The sequence below is a fragment of the Scyliorhinus canicula genome, chromosome 10 (genome assembly GCF_902713615.1).
Source record: "Scyliorhinus canicula chromosome 10, sScyCan1.1, whole genome shotgun sequence".
Lineage (NCBI taxonomy): Eukaryota > Metazoa > Chordata > Chondrichthyes > Carcharhiniformes > Scyliorhinidae > Scyliorhinus > Scyliorhinus canicula.
In genome coordinates this window covers 12,530,599-12,551,034 of record NC_052155.1, presented here as the reverse complement: position 1 = coordinate 12,551,034, position 20,436 = coordinate 12,530,599, and the positions used below count along the sequence as shown (strand labels likewise).

At 42.2% G+C, this 20,436-nt stretch overlaps 1 protein-coding gene across 3 annotated transcripts in view; it reads right to left on the bottom strand.

The window, feature by feature from the left end:
• The window catches only part of LOC119972233 (vacuolar protein sorting-associated protein 13B-like), a 1,046,946-nt gene that overhangs the window by 86,618 nt on the left and 939,892 nt on the right, over positions 1–20,436 (bottom strand). For all 3 annotated transcript variants that reach the window (XM_038808618.1, XM_038808616.1, XM_038808617.1), the window contains exon 44: positions 312–467. In XM_038808618.1, coding sequence (XP_038664546.1) covers positions 312–467 — 156 coding nt within the window. The remainder of the gene's footprint in view (positions 1–311; positions 468–20,436) is intronic.

Below are 20,436 nucleotides of genomic sequence, written 5' to 3'. Positions count from 1 at the left end.
AGATGTCAAACTGAGAATTCACTGATGCAAATCCAGCTTTTGGCCACTCCTGGGATCCAGCGGCCAATACAGGATTTGCGCCCGGGGCTAACGGGGGCCGCTCGATCGCGCCCATTTATTTTTTGTTCCTTCCATGTTTGAATATTCAGCCTTCGCTTTAATATTCAGCGTAGCTTTTAAAGAAGGATCTTCTCAAAAACAGAACATAATGGAAAACATATTTACAGACCACAAACTCTTCTGTATTTAAAGGGTTGTAATATGAAAAAAAATGGTTGGCCTTCATATGCAACCACATGAAAGTAACTTACTTGTTTTTGCACACTGTTAAGTGGCTGCACTTTGATGATCAGTGATGCTGTTCTTCCCTTGTACTGGATACTTCTAACAAATGTGCCTATGTTGTCCACACTGAATGGCTCGGACCAGCGCCAATTTCCCCAGCCCTCGATACAGATGTGAAGCAGCTGCACAGAACAATGAGCATGTTTATATTGACTGAGATAAACCAGGACAGCCCACAACATTCTATGACAGTTACAGTTCTCTCCAAAATTATGTGTTTCGATCTATTTATAGAGTGGTAACATTTAAACAATTGGAAGTCACTGGACAACATTTACTCATTAGAACTGATCAATCGATTTGAGGAGAGTTGTACTTTGTCATGGCGCCAGTGTCGCTGGTGGATTGCCCGTGCCTAAGCTGCAATGGAGACGCAACCAGTCAGATATTAAAAAGGAAGATTAGCATGTATGCAGCACCTTTCACGGTTGCCAGATGTCTCAAAGTACCTTCCAGTCAATGAAGTACATTTGAATCATAGTCATTGCCTTTGCGGCAGGCAATATGCACAGGAGCTCCCATAGACAGCACTGAAATAATGACCGGATTGTGGATTTTTTGTGCTGTTGCTCGAGGGGTGCATATCAGCTCGGACATTGGGAATAAATCTCTCGCATAATTCTCTGTGCAGAGCTCCGCTATGTCTGTTGTGGAGAAGAAACTCCCTGCGCATGCGCAGGAAACACGCCAGCGGTTCTGCGCATGCACCAGAACACGCTGGCGCTCCTGCGCATGCGCCAACTCGCGCCGGCCGGTGGAGGTCCTTCGGCACCGGTTGGCGTGGCGCCAACCACTCCAGCGCTGGCTTAGCCCCCAAAGTATTCCGCACCTTCCGGGCGGCCCTACGCCGGAGTGTTTCGCGCCGCTCTTGGCGCCGGTACGGCCCGCCCGCCGGATACCGGAGAATCCCGGCCAAGATATCAGTTAAAAAATTGTGCTTTTTATTTTTTTAATCTTCAACAATAATTAAAATTGGATGGAACGTTTCTCCACACTTGGAAAGTTAATTCTCAGTGCCAAGATGTTTTTGGCAGTCATTAAGACTGACCACGCTGTTAAAAATACAATTACTCTGGAATGGACAAGCCCCAACCTTTCTGGGTGGGGGGGGGGGTTGCTGTAGTTTAATGAATCTAGTGGTAAGTACTACAAATTCACACCATTCCATGTATTTCAATTTCAATGGTGAGTCTCTGGGTGAGATTCTGCTACAGCACATCTCCTGGAGGATTAGGAGTAATTCAGACAGAACATTTTGCATTTATGCCTTTATCTGCACCTGTATCTTCGCCAGAGGTTGCTGTTCAATTTATTCGCAATAATGCCGGATGCTGATAGCCTCGACGTTAGTTTCACTGCATAAACTGAGTCATTGCTTCAAACTCTCTGTCAGGGCCAAAAGATGTCATAACTACAAAACGTTCTTTTCCAATTATGATCACTACCCGAAAGGAAAAGCTACGGTGGTATCGAGGTCAAGCACACAGAAGAGATATACGTTAAGCTTACTGCAGACATATATCTTAAGCATATAGCAGAGCTTTATCTAATATTTTGTAATCCAACCAAAACAATTGAGTTTTAGGTTGTTTCAAAAAAATAAGCTTCATGGATTTATCTCGTGAGTAACCAGTAAAATGACTAAATCTATAATAGTCTTGGAAAGCCAAAAGATCTAATTGTCACTTCAATTCTGAATGTGACTAAGTCAGTTAATCTTGGAAACCTACACCGGGAGGCTTCACTGATATAAGTACCTCTGGGGCACATTTGGCCAGGCACTCAGGTCTTTCCATGCACGTCTGTGTGCAATTAATTTGTTTAATTTATAAATATTAGTTAATGCCAAAGAAAAACAGCCTCAGCAGTCGGATCCATTCGACCAGTTAAAAATCAGCAAGGAAAGTAAATAGATGGAGGTCATGTAGACGGTAAACCTCTGAATGTTTCTATTGGATAAGCTAGTAGCAGTTGGGGAAATTATATTTGGAAGGAATAAAAAACCTTTGAGAGTTAATGGGCATTTATTAATTTACATTAGTTAGTTAAGTGCAGCTCAGATTTTCTATTTAGATTTCACGCTGGCAGTTTGGTGGTGTACGGTTGCACACATGCACTGCTGTACAACCCTACTGCACACAAAGGTAGTCAATAGTAATAATAATCTTTATTGTCACAGGTAGACTTACATTAACACTGCAATTGAGTTAGTGTGAAAATCCCCTAGTCGCCACATTCCGGCGCCTGTTTGGGTACACAGAGGGAGAATTCAAAATGTCCAATTCACCGAACAAGCACGTCTTTCGGGAGTTGTGGGAGGAAACCGGAGCACCTGGAGGAAACCCACGCAGACATGGGGAGTAAGTGCAGACTCTTCACAGATAGTGACCAAAGCCGGGAATCGAACCTGGAACCTGGAGCTGTGAAGCAACAGTGCTACTGTGCCGCCCGAGAGGAAGAATGTGTTGTTTAGAATAGGTAGAGGAGAAGGCTATGGAAATCGACCCAGAGAGGTCATGGAAGTAAGTTGCCACCGAGGCAGGCTTTGGAAAAGGGTTCTGAACAAATGTCCCAAACAGAAGAAAAATTGCTTTGTAAATGCAAATATCGCCTTGACTGCCTGTGCAAGTTGTCATGAATGCTTCATGTTCTGTTAAAGGGCTGTTTAATGGTAACTAGTGTGCTAGGGTTAATAAACTACCTGTAATCTATTAGTCTTAGAGTTGAAGTTTAAAATTTAAAACTATTGTTTTCTTTTCTTTTGTTTTAATGTTTGTTTATAAAATAACCAAGCCCTGTGTCTTACATGATCATTCCTGGAACAAATTGATCTTTCCGCACTGTCTAAAAACTTTAAAAAGTTATGGTTCTGGTCAATCTCTTGTTGAGAGATGACCAGGCATCTGTAACATTGATAGATTTCTAGTTAGGGACACAGGGATTGTGTGCTCAGTTGACTGGAGGTCAAAATAGTCAATGAGCGAATAAGAGTAGCTTAGTACTTGATTCTGGTATTTGGTAAGGGTCCCTCTATGGTATTCCACTCAGATATTTTTACAGGAGGTGCACAATAAGTGTTGTCAATAATCCCATTAATGTAAAAAGCTCTGGTGCTTGAAAAGCGGAAGATAGGTTTGGTGGTGCGATCGTGTTGTCGCTGGCAGAATATGACCTACCAAATCTAAGGAAACTCAGGAATTTGCCAGGCAGTTTAACTTCAGTGGTGGGGAAGCTTCGAGAAACAATTATTCAGAACAGCATTAGTAGTTACACAGAATAATGTGGGTTGATTAGAAAGAGCCAGCGTGGATTTCTAAAGGCGAAAGGCAGGAGTAGAGAAACTGCAATAGAGGAATGGAGTCTTCACAGGGTGCAGGGTGGGAAGAAGGCATATTCCAGATAGTTGTCGGAGCCTGCGGGCTTGTAACAGATGTCTGTAGGATCAGCGTTGTTTTTAAATTAGTGCTTCACCAGCAAATCTGGGATAAACTAGAACTATTGACAGTGCTACAATTACAAATGTAGCTTTACAGGAACTCAATTTAAAAAGGAGTCATTTATGGTAGTTAAAAGACTTCCTCACAGCATTCCTGCATTGAATTTCGCCGTAGGTTTAAAAGTTACAATTTATGAATGTCCCTGGCATCCGCTTCTGTGTGGCTCACCAGGATAGCACCTTGCTGTGCTTTCCATGTACTGCTCCTTGTAGTATATGACCTTTCCATTCACAGAAGCATCATGTGTCGGAAGAAATGCCGCAAGTCAGCGAAAGCACTGCACTGTCCCAGGGAGCTACACAGAAGCAAGTGGAAGGCTACTTTTTATTTGGGGAAAAAAAAACATTCCCGAACAAAGCAGAGACTAATTGCTCTTTGAGAAACTGAAGCGATGGCCCAGAAGGTTAATGGAGGCAACACAAAAGTTAACTTCAATATTAGTTTCATGAAGGGAAAAAAGAATTAAAAAGCTACACCAACAATGGTTCTGGGGGACTTTAAAATCTATTCAGGGTTATTAGGTGTCACGTTTAGTTCTCGAGACTGATTACATTTGAAGTTGAAGTTTTCTTCACAACAAATAACACAATATCGTTATTGAAACTCTGTTGGGTAGGGATTAAGGCATTTTAACCTTTTGTACAGAAGAGCAAGGAGTACATTTTGACTAAAAGTGATTCTAGTACATATGGCATTGAGGTAGAAAATGAACAATTACTTGAGTCAAAGAGCAACAGGTTACTAGTTCCTTCAGAAAGGAAAGTATTAATGTGGATTCCTAGTTGCTCACAGTGTTGGAGGAAGCTAGGGTTTGAAAAGAAAAAGCTCCAGCACTGTTGCTGAGGTAGTTGTAAAATGCATCTCTTCTCTTTGGAAGAAAGCCTGAAGAAATTGATTTAATTAAACACAAACTAATTAGGTCACCCATCTGGAATGTTGACCGTCCCCAGTGAACGTGCACGATCCATTCAATGTCGCGCCATTAGCGTAACAGAAAAGGCTCTGTATGTTCACTGCAATGGGCATGCTAGGTTAAACGCTCTGCCAGAGTTTCAGACAATTTATTATATCCTGAAACATTTTTACAGGAACATTTCCAGCATTCGAGACTCCAAAACAGGAGTGTTTCGAGATGTAACACATCTATTATTGAGTTCGCAACATGTTTAAGAAAACAACAGGCTAGCAAGGCCATATAAACCTCTACAGTTGTCATTCTGCATTTCAGCATTGAGGAAATTTGCCAGGTTGACAAGTACACTGGGTTGGCATTTTGTAGAGTGACCCTACAAAGAGCTAACAGGGTGACCTGTGTAAACATCCAACATAGTGAAATTGCCATCTACAATATGGATCATATAAAATGGGTATTTTTTTAAATAGAAAGCAACACTCCATAATTGTGCAATGCCTGCATAATAAGAAACATGAGATGTTAACATTGAGTAACTTCTTTTTCTTTCCCACTGTAAGTATGTGGTATCCGAGACCCCTGTCCTAACTCACTTTATTCCCTGGTGGAATCCAAGTATGAAGGCGAGCCTTTGGGGCAGTTACTGATTCCAAGTGCACAGATTATTTCACATTTATCTTCAGATCTGGTTTAAATGTTCTGAAACTTCAGTAACTTGGCAAATTCAGAACTATCAAGAGGACTGAAATAATTTCATTGCTATGAAGTCATCTAACATTCCTCTAATCTAACACTCTGAGGGCTTGTCCACACTTGGGGCTTTAATTCCATCTTTCATCTGCTATGAGCTATTAAACACTTTATATAGCATGGAAACAATTATGTCCAAATGCCATGTTTAACCATAACTAAATATTCAAAATAATCTTTGTTGACTAACATTTTTGTGGCATTTCATTGCAGCACATGGTATCTATTATTCCACTCTACGTCCTCGTATTTTCATGCAGTTTTCAACATGCAAAAAAACTGCAAATTCCAATTCCTGAAAATAAATTTTTATATTTTTAATCTCAATCTCGTACACCAGTGGAATCGTAAAACCTGACCAGCACTACTTACTTTCCCTCATTCGAAAGTGTACTAGATTGTTCCTTCTTTCCTCTACAGGGATGCAATCACCTGCATCCGAGTCAACTCTCCAAATAATTTATCATTCGTATTATACTGGCTCTAGTTTGTGAAACTTTTCCACATACAGTCTGTGACTAAGGCACGCAAAAGGTTGGAGGAAAGTAAAATGGCCTCTTGAAAAGTCCTTGGGTGACTTGGTCAGCACGGTAGCACAGTGGTTAGCACAGTTGCCTCGCAGCTCCAGGGTCCCAAATTCCATTCCCGGCTTGGGTCACTGTCAGTGCAGAGTTTGCACGCTCTCTCCGTGTCCTCGTGAGTTTCCTCCGGGTGCTCCGGTTTCCTCCCACAGTCCAAAGATGAGCAGGTTAGGTGGATTGGCCATGATAAATTGCCCATAGTGTCCAAAAAAAGTTAGGTAGGGTTACTGGATTACAGGGACTGTGTGGAGGCGTGGGCTTAAGTAGGGTGCCCTTTCAAAAGGCCGGTGCAGACTCGATGGGCTGAATGGCCACCTTCTCCATTGTAAATTCTACGACTCAATCACTAAAACGATTTCTGTACAACTTTTACCATCACATGTCCCTCTGCATTTTATCTCAAAATCATTTTCATAGAATCCCTACAGTGCAGATGGCAAGTCAGCCCATCGAGACTGCATCGACTCTCCAAAAGAACACACTTTACCTAGGCCCACTGCCCTCGACGCCCTATTCCCGTAACCTAACCTGCACATCCCTGGACTCCAAGGGACAATTTAGGATGGCCAATCCGCCTAATCAGCTCATCTTTGGGAGGAAATGGGATCCGGAGGAAACCCACACAGACAGGGGGAGAATATGCAAACTCCACGCAGTCACTCAAGGCTGGAATCAAACCCGGGTCCGTAGCGCTGTGAAGCAGCAATGCTAACCACTGTGCTTCCACAGTGCAGTCCGTGCACAGTACAGAACTTGACCTTTTTCCTCATTATAGCAGCTCCGGCATAAACAAATGAAAATGTGTGACTGCCAATTGTCATACAAACTATTTTTAAAAATATTTTCATGGGTGTGGGCGTCGTTGACAAGCCCAGCATCTGTTGCCCATCTCTAATTGCCCTTGAACTGAGTGGCTTGCGAGGCTATTTCAGAGGGTTGTTAAGAATCAACCGCCTTACTGTGGACCTGCAGTCACATGTAGGCCAGACCAGGCAAGACTGGCTGATTTCCTTCCCAAAAGAACATTAGAGAACCAGAAGGGTTTTTACAATAATTGATGACATTTGTTATGGTCATTATTCCTGAGACTTGCTTTATATTCCAAATTTATTAACTGAATTTAAATTCCCCCAGTCGCCATGGTGACATTTGAGCATTAAGGTGGGCCTCTGGATTACAAGTTTGATGACATTACCATTACACCACCATCTCGCCGAAAACTATCAATGCACTCATGTCACTGCACAATAAAATGTTTTTTTTTAATTTAGAGTACCCAATTCATTTTCTCCAATTAAGGGGCAATTTAGCTTGTCCAATCCACCTACCCTGCACATCTTTGGGTTGTGGGGGTGAAACCCACGCAAACACGGGGAGAATGTGCAAACTCCACACTGACAGTGACCCAGAGCCGGGATCGAACCTGGGACCTCGGCGCCGTGAGGCAGCAGTGCTACCCACTGCACCACCGTGCTGCCTAACTGCACAATAAAATTGATTGAATTGAGAATTTCTCATCAGAAGAGGATTATTAATGAACAAAGGTTAAGCACTTTCGCAGAGGTGGCGAGTACAAGTCTTCTGTGTTCCCCATCTTTCCCCAGCCCCAAACACTTGGAAATTTATACATTTGTCATTAATTGACACCGAGCCACTTACTGTGGCATTAGGACAAGTGGCCAAGCTTTTGGGAGGTGGGGTTGAGGAGTGAGGGCTGCAGTTAAGTGAGACAGGACGAAGGATGGAGAGCATATTTCCTTCCTAACTTCCCAAAATTAAATCCGGAATGCGAAGAGTTGAAGACAGTCTTCCTGCCTGCGGCTAAATTGAGGCCCTTAAATCACCACATAAGCATCTTATCATGCTGCTGCTGATATTCAACCAGCGGTGAGTGGTGGCCTTGCCATGTGAGCAAGGGGTTTCCCTCCCTATACCCAAAGGAAGGACCTGCCAGCAGAAAGGGCTGCCCCCGCAGGAGAACATGGTCCCATCCTTCCAGCAGGCCTGCCCCACTCACCTGTGTTCCGGGACTCCATCCTTCTCCTGGGGCTAACTGCAATACCGGCAGTGACCACTGCTCCAGGTGGTGCTGCTGGCCGACAGTTCTCACAGGCAAGAATTTCTCCCCTGCAGAGTCCAGAAATCCCATCAGACTGCCCAATTGGGGCCCTCGGAAATAGCTTTGCAAGTGTTGCCATTGGCTTTCTAGCCGGTGGAAGAGCTCATTGTCTTGCGCATTAAATTCTGCCCCAAGACTTCAGTACATTATCCAGGATGACACTTTAGGTGAAGTCTCAAGGGAGAACTAAATTCTTGCCGGAACTGTCCTTTGGACGAATTCAAAACTCCATCCATCACTTCAGATGGTGAAAATACCACCAAAATAAATTAGTTGCTCATTCATCTCGTTTACAGTTTTTCAGTGCGGACATATTGATTGTGATGTTTGCATTCATGACACTAACTATATTTACAATTGTGGCGTGTATAAGGGTCCTTCCTGCTATTCCTTTATTTCCCCTTTCTGGTATTTTGACGTTATTATTTTTGATCCATGGATGATTAACGAACATGTCTCTTTAAGGCAAACAGCCTGTATATTTAATTCAAGAAGCCGAGTTCAGAAGGTACAGGATAGATCATTCTGCTAGTCTGCGCTGGTTTAAACAAGAATTGCAGACTTTGTGGTACCAGAGAGAGAGATGAGGTGGGACTTGGTTTGACTGGTTGGCTGGTGGCCAACGAATGGGTCAAAAGGCCGTACTCTACCCACTAACAAGTGGTGATTGGATTCTATCCCAGTGGAATGCTTTTCAGAGTCCAGAGGAGTTCCAGTTTTGACCTTGGTCGCACAGAAGCTGATGTGAGTGCTTTCTCTCGCTCCAGAAAAGCTGCTGTGACTGCTGTATTTCTGAAACTATAGAGACTTGACTGAATATTCTACAGAGAAGACTATGAAGGAAGGTGCGCTAAAAACCATAATCTGAAACAAAGACTCTTTTCCTTTTTACTTATGATTTTTTACCCCATTCTCCCCCTCAGTGTTTGTCTATCTTTTTTGTGTGTGTGGAATGTGGGGGCAAGTTAAAGTGGAAATTAGGTATTAGTTAATAGTTAACCAGTTGTATTAGCTGCATATTTCATTATAATTCTTGCTATAAATAAACAGTAATTGTGTTTAAATTTACAAACCGGATGACTGTAATTATTGCGTCCAGAGACTTTGGGTGTTTTTCTAAGAATTATTGGTTAATTTACTTGTGCTGTGACTATGGGGCACATGGGGTTGGAATTCACTGCGCACTAGCCCACGGTGTTGTAACACATGTGAAACATCTTTAAATATCTTAAGGGGAAAACATGGTGTTGCAGGATATGCCTAAAATTGCAAAATTCTTATTGCTTGAAGCAAAATTAGAACTTTTCAGTCATTTGAAACGAGCAATTTTGATTCGATGTGACTGAAAAACACTCCAACAACGCACAGAAATAGTCCAAGGAGATCCAAGGATTCAAGCAATAACTGAGATACAGAAAAGCAAGTGATCAAAACTGAAGTATTGTACAAGCTGTGCAGTGCAACACAACATGAAGCTCAGTCAACATATTCTGTGGTTTGCGATCTGCTAACAAAACATTTGCCACAATGATGTCAAACCACTTGGAGCAGAAAAGTTCCTTCAGGATACCTGGTTTAATTGTCAGCTACTTCCCGAGAATTCTCATTAAACTGGATGCAAATGCCATGGCGGGAGCTGATTTCTGGGCCTCCATTTTCACACTGGGCCCAGTTGCTCCGACCTCTTTCTCACTCTTGTTCCTGCTGGTACATTCGTCTAGCGTGCCAAACATTACTGCCAGTTATCTCAACTGGGTGGCAGGTTTTCCTTGCCAGTGAAAGCTTCATTGGGAATTTTCTGTTTCAGAGCTGACTGTTACATTGCTTCAGTTAAATTTAGCAGTTGATTTTCCTGTCTTCTCCTCAGATGAGTGGATCAGGTGGTTTGTCTGTAGAATGTCCAACTTAATTGCTGTGCTATTGTCATGTGCTGTGATAGCTTATCACACTAGCCAATTTTCATGTCAGTACCACTCACCCACTATCGCGCTCTGTTCACTGGCCTAATCTGGTATCCTGACTCAGCAATACCTTGATTTTAAAATTCTCATCCTTGCTTTCAAATCATTCCATGACCTCGCTCCCTTCCTGCCTCTGTAATTTCCTCACTACCTACATTTCTGCAAGATCGCTGTACTCCTCCAATTCTGGCCTCTTGTGTATGCACGATAGCACAGTGGTTTGCACTGTTGCTTCACAGCTCCAGGGTCCCTGGTCTGATTCCCGGCTTGGGTCACTGTCTGTGCGGAGTCTGCACATTCTCCCCCGTGTGTGCACGGGTTTTCTCTGGATGCTCCGGTTTCCTCCCACAGTCCAAATATGTGCAGGTTAGGCGAATTGGACATTCTTAATTCTCCCTCTGTGCACCTGTACAGGCACCAGAATGTGGTGACTAGGGACTTTTCACAGTAACTTCATTGCAGTGTCACATAAGCCTACTTGTGACAAAAGATTATTATTATCCTCAATTTCCTTTGCTCCATCATTAGCTGCCAGCCAGGCAGACAATTACTTAGTTCCTAAACTGTGTAATTCCCTCCCTAAACCTCTCCACATCTCTATCTCTCTCTCTCCTCTTTTTAAGTTGTTCCTTTTCAAACCAACCTGACCCATTCTAATATCATTTTACATGGCTTGGTATCAACTTCTGTCTTGCCAATGTTCCATGGGACATGGTACGTTGGAGATTTTAACTAAATGTGTGTTGTTCTGCTGTTCCATTGTATCAATAGCATCAGCATTATGGCTGGATTTAACTGCCAAGTCAGCAGCTGGTAGGAATCCACGGGATTGGAATTTCCCACCCGAAGTCAATGGACCTTTCGCGGAAGTGTTAAATTTCTTCCCCGCCCATGATGATTCCTGTGGCGCATGGGACTGGACATTCCTGTCAAATAACTCTTGCAGTTCGGCGCAGGTATTTCACACGAGCCCCGCAGTTGTCAATTATGCCACCTTCCGATGTCAGACTTTGGTTAAAACGACTCGCCCATGTCTCAAAATGGCCATCAGTCATCTCCGCCATTTTGTTCTTCGCTTCCGGGCGAAGTAACAGCACCTCGAAACACGTGCCTGGATTTTCGACTTCCCGAGTACAGAAATGATTTTGTTTTTGAATCATCATGCCCCCTTACTGCGACCATATGAACCCGGAATGGGAATGGGGTAGTCTGTTTCGCCACTCAATTAGATGACGAACGGATTTCACAGCAGCTTCCAATATGCCACTCGATAATTTTCCACATTAATGTTTTTCATTATTTTGCAGGTTTTTTTCTGTTCTACAATAAAGGCCAGTTTTTATCAATAGTGCAGATGACTCCTGGCTTATAATGAGATAAACATTTTTAGCTGTTGGTGCTTTTTGTGGGAATATTTCGTGTGGACCTGGATTTGATTACATTGTAGCAGTTCGAAATTCTTTGGCAAATTGATTAATCTTTGGCAGCAAAGTGAGGTCAGACAGACCTGAAAGATCCTTTGGCCTCCTTAAACCGACTCAGCAAGCTGAGTTTGAAGTCAGGAACATCATCCCTTGGCAGGTAAAATTCTCTACTTGTTTTTCAGATAGGCAAGAGATGGTGGTGATAAGTTTTTGTGTCCTAGTTTCTTTCATCGCCCCAGAGTATTAATGCCATATTTCAGGGCTGTTGATTTTTATATGCAGTAGACGTTTTGCACCCCTGGGTAGCCATGTTGCTGAACAGCTTCTGAAACTAGCTTACAAACTCCACCTAAAAACTTGGCTCATATTGCTGTTTCCCTCCATGCAGACAAAGGAGGAGCTGTACTTGACATGGATCGTAGGTTTGACTTTGAATTCGCTGCTCAGTACTCAAGTCAGAGTAGGATCAACCAGTGATTCAAATTAGGAGAACTGACTTATTGCCGAAATAAAGAGACATCCTGTCGAAGCTTTTCATCCTGTACTCATCTCCGTCTCAATCTTAACTGGATCCAGAGGAATACCAAATGCCAAAGGAAACAACAATTTATACCGCATGAAAAGAGGGTGCTGATCGGTTGGCAAGTGATCAGAAAAGGCGTTGTCATGGGAAATACAGTATGGAACAGTTAATTGCCAAGCCTTTGATTAAATTCAAAACATTGCCATGGGAAATGAATCAGGGAATACCTGCCCCCGAGCTTTTGTTCAGTTCATGAAGGCACAATGCGTGGACATTTTTTTCCCACCGTTTGCAATGGACAGGGTCCTGTGTGTGAATACGACTTGAATTAAACAATACATTTTCAACAGGAGGGTTTTTTTGTATAATTTCAATTTGAACGAGTGGATAATTTGATTGAAGCTACTTTGAGGAGTATATAAATACAAGTGTTTGCTTTTCTTTTGCATTCGTCTGTGACTAATATAGAATTTAAAAACTAATACACAGGAACAAATTTGTAAGTATTAAAGTTTTTGGCTTACAGTTCACACAGTTGTGTGACAAAGTGCTTCCTGACATCACCCCTGTTTAGTTCAGCTCCTTTTTGTTATACCTTTTTGTTCTTAGCTCGTAAACTAATTCCCCACCATTCTCCAGGGGAAAATGCTTCTCTCTAGCAACCTGACCAACATCATTAATCAACTTAAACCCCTCAATTAGATCATCGATACATAAAGAAACATGCTTATTTGTCCTAATTTAATCCTCTCGCCCCCGGTATTACTCTGTTGAATCTGCAGTGCACCCCGCTGAACACAGTACTTTAAATGGGGTCTAAGTAGACTTTTATGTAACTGGATAAACTGATCCTATTTGTACAGCAGGACAGTGATACAAACGGACACTCACAAAACAGCGATTTACTTGTCAATTCAGTATAATGTCTTCTCTGCTCACTATGCTGTGTGCTCTGCACTGGGGAGACCAAACTCAAACTGTGATCTCTTTGTTGAACAGCTCTTTTTTAGTCCACAAGCCTGCCCCCAAGCTTCTAGCTACTTGTCCTTTTAATTCTCCTACTCTGACCTCCGCCTCCAAATGCACCTCAATATAAACTCAAGGAACAGCACCTCATCTTTCTAACACACACTTTACAAACCCCTGCATGCAACACTAAGCTCAACAATTTCACAGGCAGCAGGTGCTGTTAATGATTCTGGTATTGCTGTTTGCACCACCTTCAGAGATCTTTGAACTGATCAGAACTTGTTCATTTACACTGCAAAACCCTTTCAAAACATTACAGCTCGTCGACTGAGGTGCAATTGTTTTTAGCAGCAAATCAAGTTCAGAATTAGTTTTGAACGGCCTCTCTGGCTCCGAAAAACTAATTTTATGTTTGTAGAATGACAAATCTTTTCATAATGATAAAATAATTCCATCTAAAAATGGTTAATGATATTTTGGACACGATCGTCTGGCTGTTTACGTCGCCAGGATCACCCCCTGCTGTGGGTTTCCTGGCAGCCTGGGGTGTATTCAATGGGAAATCCAATTTCATAGAATTTACAGTGCAGAAGGAGGCCATTCGGCCCATCGAGTCTGCACCGGCTCTTGGAAAGGGCACCCTAACCAAGCCCACACCTCAATCACATCCCCATAGTCCAGCAACCCCACCCAACACTAAGGGCAATTTTGGACACCAAGGGCAATTTAGCAGGGCCAATCCACCTAGCTTGCATATCTTTGGACAACTGACAGGGGCGGGAGCAGAAGATCCCAATGGCGGGCCACCTCCCGCCTACTGTTAAGTAATGGGTTAAGAGATATTGCAATTACTTGTCTCATGTATGTTAAGTATCCAATAATTGACACTGATATGTAAAGGGGCGTCAGGTGGCCTCTGTTGCAGGTGATGTGAAGATAGAGTTTTGTGCAGTGTGTGCTGGAATGAAATAAATGTGTGTTGGTGAAAAAGGAACAGAACTTTTGACTCTTCATTCCACAGCAACTAAAACGTCTAACAATTGGTTGCAGAGGTTGGTTGCTGTGTAAATGTGAAGGGTTGAAAGATACAACTTTTCCAGATCAAACCAAGGAGTGAGTAAGAAAAAAAATGGGATATATGGCTGAACCCAGGATAGAGATGGCTGAATATTACTATCCCCCCTTATTTTCTGAAAGGGAATCGCACAACCAATGGAGAAGTGCAGTGGTTATGTGGACTAAGGTAATTGCTTTGGGAAAGAGAAAACAAGGTATGGCATTGGCTCTTTCTTTACCATATGGCAATAAAATCCAAAACAAAGTGCTTTCTGAGCTGGAATTGGAAGAGTTAGACTCAGAAGAAGGTCTGGCAACTTTGTTACATTATATGGATAGGATTTATAAGAAAGATGACTTGTTCAGTGTGTATGAAGCATAGTCGGATTTTGATAAGTTCTGGAAAATGGAGGATTTCTCCATGAAAGACTATATAATGGCATATTATATAAAAGGCTGCAGAAACACAACCTGGAATTTCCACAGTCTGTGTTGGCCTTTAAATTACTTGACTGTGCTAGAGTGAGCAACATGGATAGGCTCCTGGTTTTCACAGGAGTTCGGTTTACGGATAAGGATACCTTATTCGAACAGATGAAAAAAGCTTTACAAAAGTTTCTGGGGAAACATTCAATTCCGATGGCTCTGATGACACAAATAGGTCAGCAAGCAATAAGGCAGAATATGGAAGATACACTTCTAACAGGATGGCAAAATCGTATGGCTACGAACAGGGATCAAGGCTATAGAAGGAGACCGAGACAAGGAAATTATGAAGACAGAAACCCAGTTAGAACCTACAATAGGAAGATGAACCCCAGAAATGCACGGGGCATGATAAATCAATGTTTTTGATGGGACTCTCAATACTGTTATGCTTTCAACTGTCCAACTCGTTATGATAGAGTGTTTGAAGCGACACATGACATGGAAGAGTCAGAAGAGGAAAAAGATAATGACCAGAAAGAAGGCATTGCCCTATTAACAAGCGGTTTTATGCTGGTAATGAGGGTGTTGGTTGCAGAATCCTTCAATTGTGCTGTATTGGACAGTGGCTGCACATCTACTGTGTGTAGGATTGACTGGTTAAAATGTTATCTGGACTCTTTGAATGCTGAAAACCGTGACAAGGTTAAGGAATTTGAAAGTTCCACAAGTTTCAGGTTTGGGGATGATAATACTCTGAAGTCGCTGAAGAGTGGTGATCCCTTGCAATATTGCTGGAGTGAATCGTTTCATTAGCACAAATGTTGTATCAAGTGAGATACCTTTGCTTCTGAGCAGACCGTTGATGAAGAAAGCACATATGAAACTGGATATGGAACAGGATAAGGCAACAGTTTTTGGAAAGCCGGTGGACTTACAATTTACACAGTCCGGACACTATTGTATTCCATTACTGACAATTAATATTTCAAGTAGAGCGGTTAGGATGTGTTAATGGAAGTTGAGAATGGGTCTTTAGCTGATAAAAACTTGTTGTATTAAAACTGCATCGGCAATTTGCACATCCGTCTCCTCGGAGGCTGAAAAATGTATTAAAGGATGCAGGGGTAAGGGATGACGACTATACTAAACTGATAGAACAGGTTAGTGATCGCTGTGAAGTTTGTAGGAAGTACAGAAGGACACCAGCACGACCGATAGTAACCCTACCTTTGGGCAGGGATTTTAATGACATTGTGGTCATGGACCCGAAGATCTGGGATAAAGCAAATAATATATTTATTTTGCATTTTGTAGATTTAGCAACCAGATTTAGTCAATCAGCGATTGTACGAAGTAAAGAAAAGAGTAATTCTGGATCAAATCGTGGAAAAATGGATAGGGACAGGAATGGGTCCACCAGCAAAATTCCTTACGGACAATGGGGGAGAATTTGCTAATGATGAGTTTAGGGATATATGTGAAAACGTGAATATCAGAGTTATGAATACAGCTGCAGAAAGCCCATTTAGTAATGACGTCTGTGAAAGAAATCATGCTGTCATCGATGACATGCTTCGGAAAATTTTGGTACATCAACCAAACTGCAGGCTAAATTCAGCTTTAGCATGGGCGGTACATGCAAAGAATTAATTGCAGATGGTTGGGGGCTATAGTCCTTATCAATTAGTGTTTGGTAGAAATCCTAAAATTCCCTCCATTTTGGATGACCAGCCTCCAGCTTGGGAAGGGACTACATTTAGCTCTGGTTTTGCTGAACATTTAAATACATTACATAGCAGTAGAAAAGCTTTTTGGAAGCAGAAGTCTCTGAAAGAATTCACACAGCTTTAAGACATAATGTACGGCCATCAGATGCCGTTTTTCAACAAGGAGACATGGTATACTATAAGAGAGACAATTCTAATGAATGGAAAGGCCCAGGGAAGATCATAGGCATAGATGGCAAAACAATTATTTTGCAACATGGTAATCAAACTGTTAGGTTACATTTATCAAGGATAATGGGTACAGATTACAAATTTTGAAATTTAGACAGAGCAGACAGACATGACGAGGAACCAGAGTCATCTGGTACACATGTGTTACAGAACTATGAGGAGCATTTAGCTGATATAGACAGGGTTTCTGTAGAGGAACACAACACTTCTGATGAATTAGAATAGGCCATTGTTCCGATAGGGCAACTGCCAAAAGTTGGTACAAAAGTGACACATTTGCCTGAAGGGTCTAGTCAATGGAAGGAAGCAACTGTTATTAGTAGAGCAGAGAAGGCCACTGGAAAGTATAAACATGGGTTGAATGTACAGCATTCAGGGGAGGGAGTCAAGACAATGGATTGGGAAAACGAAGTTCAAAAATGGTGGGCACAGAAACACAGTGCCAGTTCAAATAGTACATCGGATAGTGAACAGGTCCGCAGGAAAAGGTCGAGAACTATTGAAAGGACATCCCACAACAGAAGGGAAAGATCAGCAGTCGCAGTACAAAACGAGATAACAGGCGGGAGAGGGGACATAGTTTATCAAGATCTCGGAACATGAGTAAATCTACGAATACTAATAGGAGTAGAAGCCCACATGCACGTGAGATTTTGGTAGCTTCAAATAAATTAGATGAAAAAGTTATCAAAGATACTAAACAGCAAGAATTGCATAGTTGGAGTGAATTTGGGGTATACACTGAAGTACCGGATAGGGGACAAAGAGCTCTATCCCACAGATGGATTTGCACGGAAAAGGTTCTTCCGGATGGAACTTATAAGGCAAAGGCCAGGCTTGTGGCAAGGGGATTTGAAGAAAACGTAGAAGATTAGGATTTAAGGGTAGATTCACCTACAGCAGGAAAGGTTATTTTAAAGATCGTCTTGGCTCTATTAGCCACAAAGGCATGGAAATGCAAATCTATAGATATAAAAGCTGCCTTTTTGCAGGGGCATCAGCTCCAGAGAGACATTTTTCTCCGTCCTCCTAAAGAAGCAGCTAACACAGAAGGGGTACTCTGGAAGTAGAACAAATGTGTATATGGATTAAATGATGCATCTAGAGTCTGGTATTTTTCGGTAAGGTCAGTTTTGTTAAAGTTAGGCTGTTGCCAGTTGAAAGAAGATCCTGCAATGTTTTACTGGCACTATAAAGGAAATCTTACTGGCATCTTTATGATGCATGTCGATGATTTTTTGTGGGGTGGGATTAGTGATTTTGAAGCTATTGTAATCTCTGGTTTAAGGAAAGAATTTGGAGTTGGAAGTCAGGCTTCCGGTACATTTAAATATATTGGACTGGAAATTGGACAGACTACGTTCGGGGCAACTTAACGTCAGCAATCTAATTTGGAAAGCAACAGCCCACAAAAAGACGTAATGGTTTCAAAGATAGAAAAAGAGCAACTGTGAAGTTTAATTGGGCCACTGAACTGGTTAGGTAGATTGACTAGACCGGACGTGAGTTTTGACGTCTTAGAGTTGAGTACAAAAATGAATGATCCCAAAGTGGAAGACATAATAAGAGCAAATAAAACGTCGGTCAAATTAAAAATGCAGGAGTTTGTTTTGAAGTTCCCGGTTTTAGGTGTCCTGAGGCATTTGAAACTCATAGTTTATAGTGATGCCGTCCTATGCAAATTTATGTGATGGGGTTTCAAGTGCAGGAGGTTTTATAATTTTCCTTTTGGGGAACAATGGTAAATGTTGCCCTCTTGTGTGGGAAACAAAGAAAATAAGGAGAGTGGTAAAAAGCACTTTGGCTGCTGAGACGTTAAGCCTTGTAGAGGCGGTGGATATGGCCGTTTATATATCTCAGATATTGACAGAAATTGTGGGATTAGGGGATTTGGGAAATATGCCTATTGAATATCTCATTGACAATAAATCCCTGTGGGAAAATGTGCACTCTACAAAAAGTGTCAATGAAAAAAGGTTAAGGATAGACATCGCAAGTTTGAAGCAGATGTTGGACAGCGGGGAAATAGCAAAAATGAAATGGGTCGACAGTAGCTATCAACTGTCAGACTGTTTTACGAAAAGAGGGGCGAGTTGACAGAAACTTTTGGATATTGTTAATGAAGGGCGCTTGTTTCTGTGACTGTTTTTTTTTTCTCTCTTCCAAACAAAAACTGAAAAAAGAGGGGTGGAAATCACATGTGTGTTTTTGAGTTTTTTGAAATTTTGTTTTAATCTAATTTTGTTTTCTTTCAAGAAAGGGGAGACTTGGAATAGGTTAAGAGGCATTGCAATTACTTGTCTCATTTATGTTAAATATCCAATAATTGACACTGATATGTAAAAGGGCTTCAGGTGGCCTCTGTGGCAGGTGGTATGTAGTTAGAGTTTTGTGCAGAGTCTGTTGGAATGAAATAAATAAGTGTTGGTGCAAAAGGAACAGCACTTTTGACTCTTCGTACCACAGCAACTAAAACGTCTAACACCTACGAGAAACACATGGGGGGAGGGGCAGAGAATGTTGCCCATAATCTTCCACTTTGCGTGTCAGTGGCTTACCACAGGGCGATGTGAGGTGTCAAGTGAAGTTCATGATCCAATGGATCCAATATGAGTAATTAACGCCAACACCACTAAGATTCCCGATAGTGCCTCCTTAGACTAACAGATGACAAATATGCATTCGACTGCAGTAGCCTGACCTGCAGTGGATCTCAAAGGAACCTTGGTTATGATATACAGGCCCACTGTTGTGTGGCCATGCCCTGGTGACCATCAACCAGGTTCCAGCTCTGGGTCAAATAGTGCCCACTGCATTGTAGGTGTGGCTCAGGAGAGTCAAAAGCACTGGAGTGGGGTGCTCTAGGCATCTGGTGATTTCTTTAAACATACACTTTCTGGCAACTCCTGAAACAAAGCGGACTTCAGACATAGGATCCTGTACCCTTCCTCTGGATCCAGTTAAGATAGAGAGAGAGATGTAGGTGCTGGGCACCTCAGTGTCTCCAAATCTTGCCCACGCTATGCATCCAAAAATCAAATGGAGAGAATGCCCAGAGAGCTCAGAAGGCAGAGTGTGAAGTTCTTAATCTCAGAGTTGTAGGATCGAGCTCCATGGTGAGCGCAATTATTTTTTCATCTAAACTCACCAAAGCTCTGAGGCTACATTTCTATCATCACTCACAGAGGGAAGAATGCCAAACACCCTATTCACATGTATGACCCATTTATTTTACTCACTGTAAAAATCTAATTAGAAGTGAAGGTTAATCGGTGCATTTTACTTCCTGTTTTGCTGTTTGTGAAAATACTGCAATGTAATTGGCTCCTTAACCTATCTGATTATATCACTGTAGTCTGACACTTGGTGATCCCATAGTTTTGGTGCCAGGTTCAAACAAACTCTGGGAAAGGGGAAATCCATGCCACAGCGATTGCTAGATTTTTCTGGGCAGCTTTCTTCGAAGCCAGTGTTGAGCACTGTTGCTTCACTGGTAACTCAGAAATCAGGGCTGGTGACAGCTATCGTGCTGCTTTGTTTTGAAAGGACAATAAGGTGACAGCTCTGTAGAGGCAGCGCAGGAGTAGTAGCACTGATGGCATGGAAGAGATTGAGACAGGAATTAAGACAGAGAATTGTCATTTGAAGAGGTTAGGAAGGCGAGGGGATGGACAACTGAGAGAGGAATGATGTACAGCTGAGGCTTTATGGCAGGGAACAGCTTAAATGCACTGGAGTCTGGTCTGAATCCAATCATCTGTTTTTCCAGTTCCTTTTGAAAAGTTAATTTGAGAGCTGAAGTTGGAAAATCCTTACAGTGTCACATCAGCTGCAATTAGGACACCTCCCAGTTTCAGCACCCTCCACATCACTTCAACTGTCAAGAACAGGCTATTTAAAAATGAAATGAA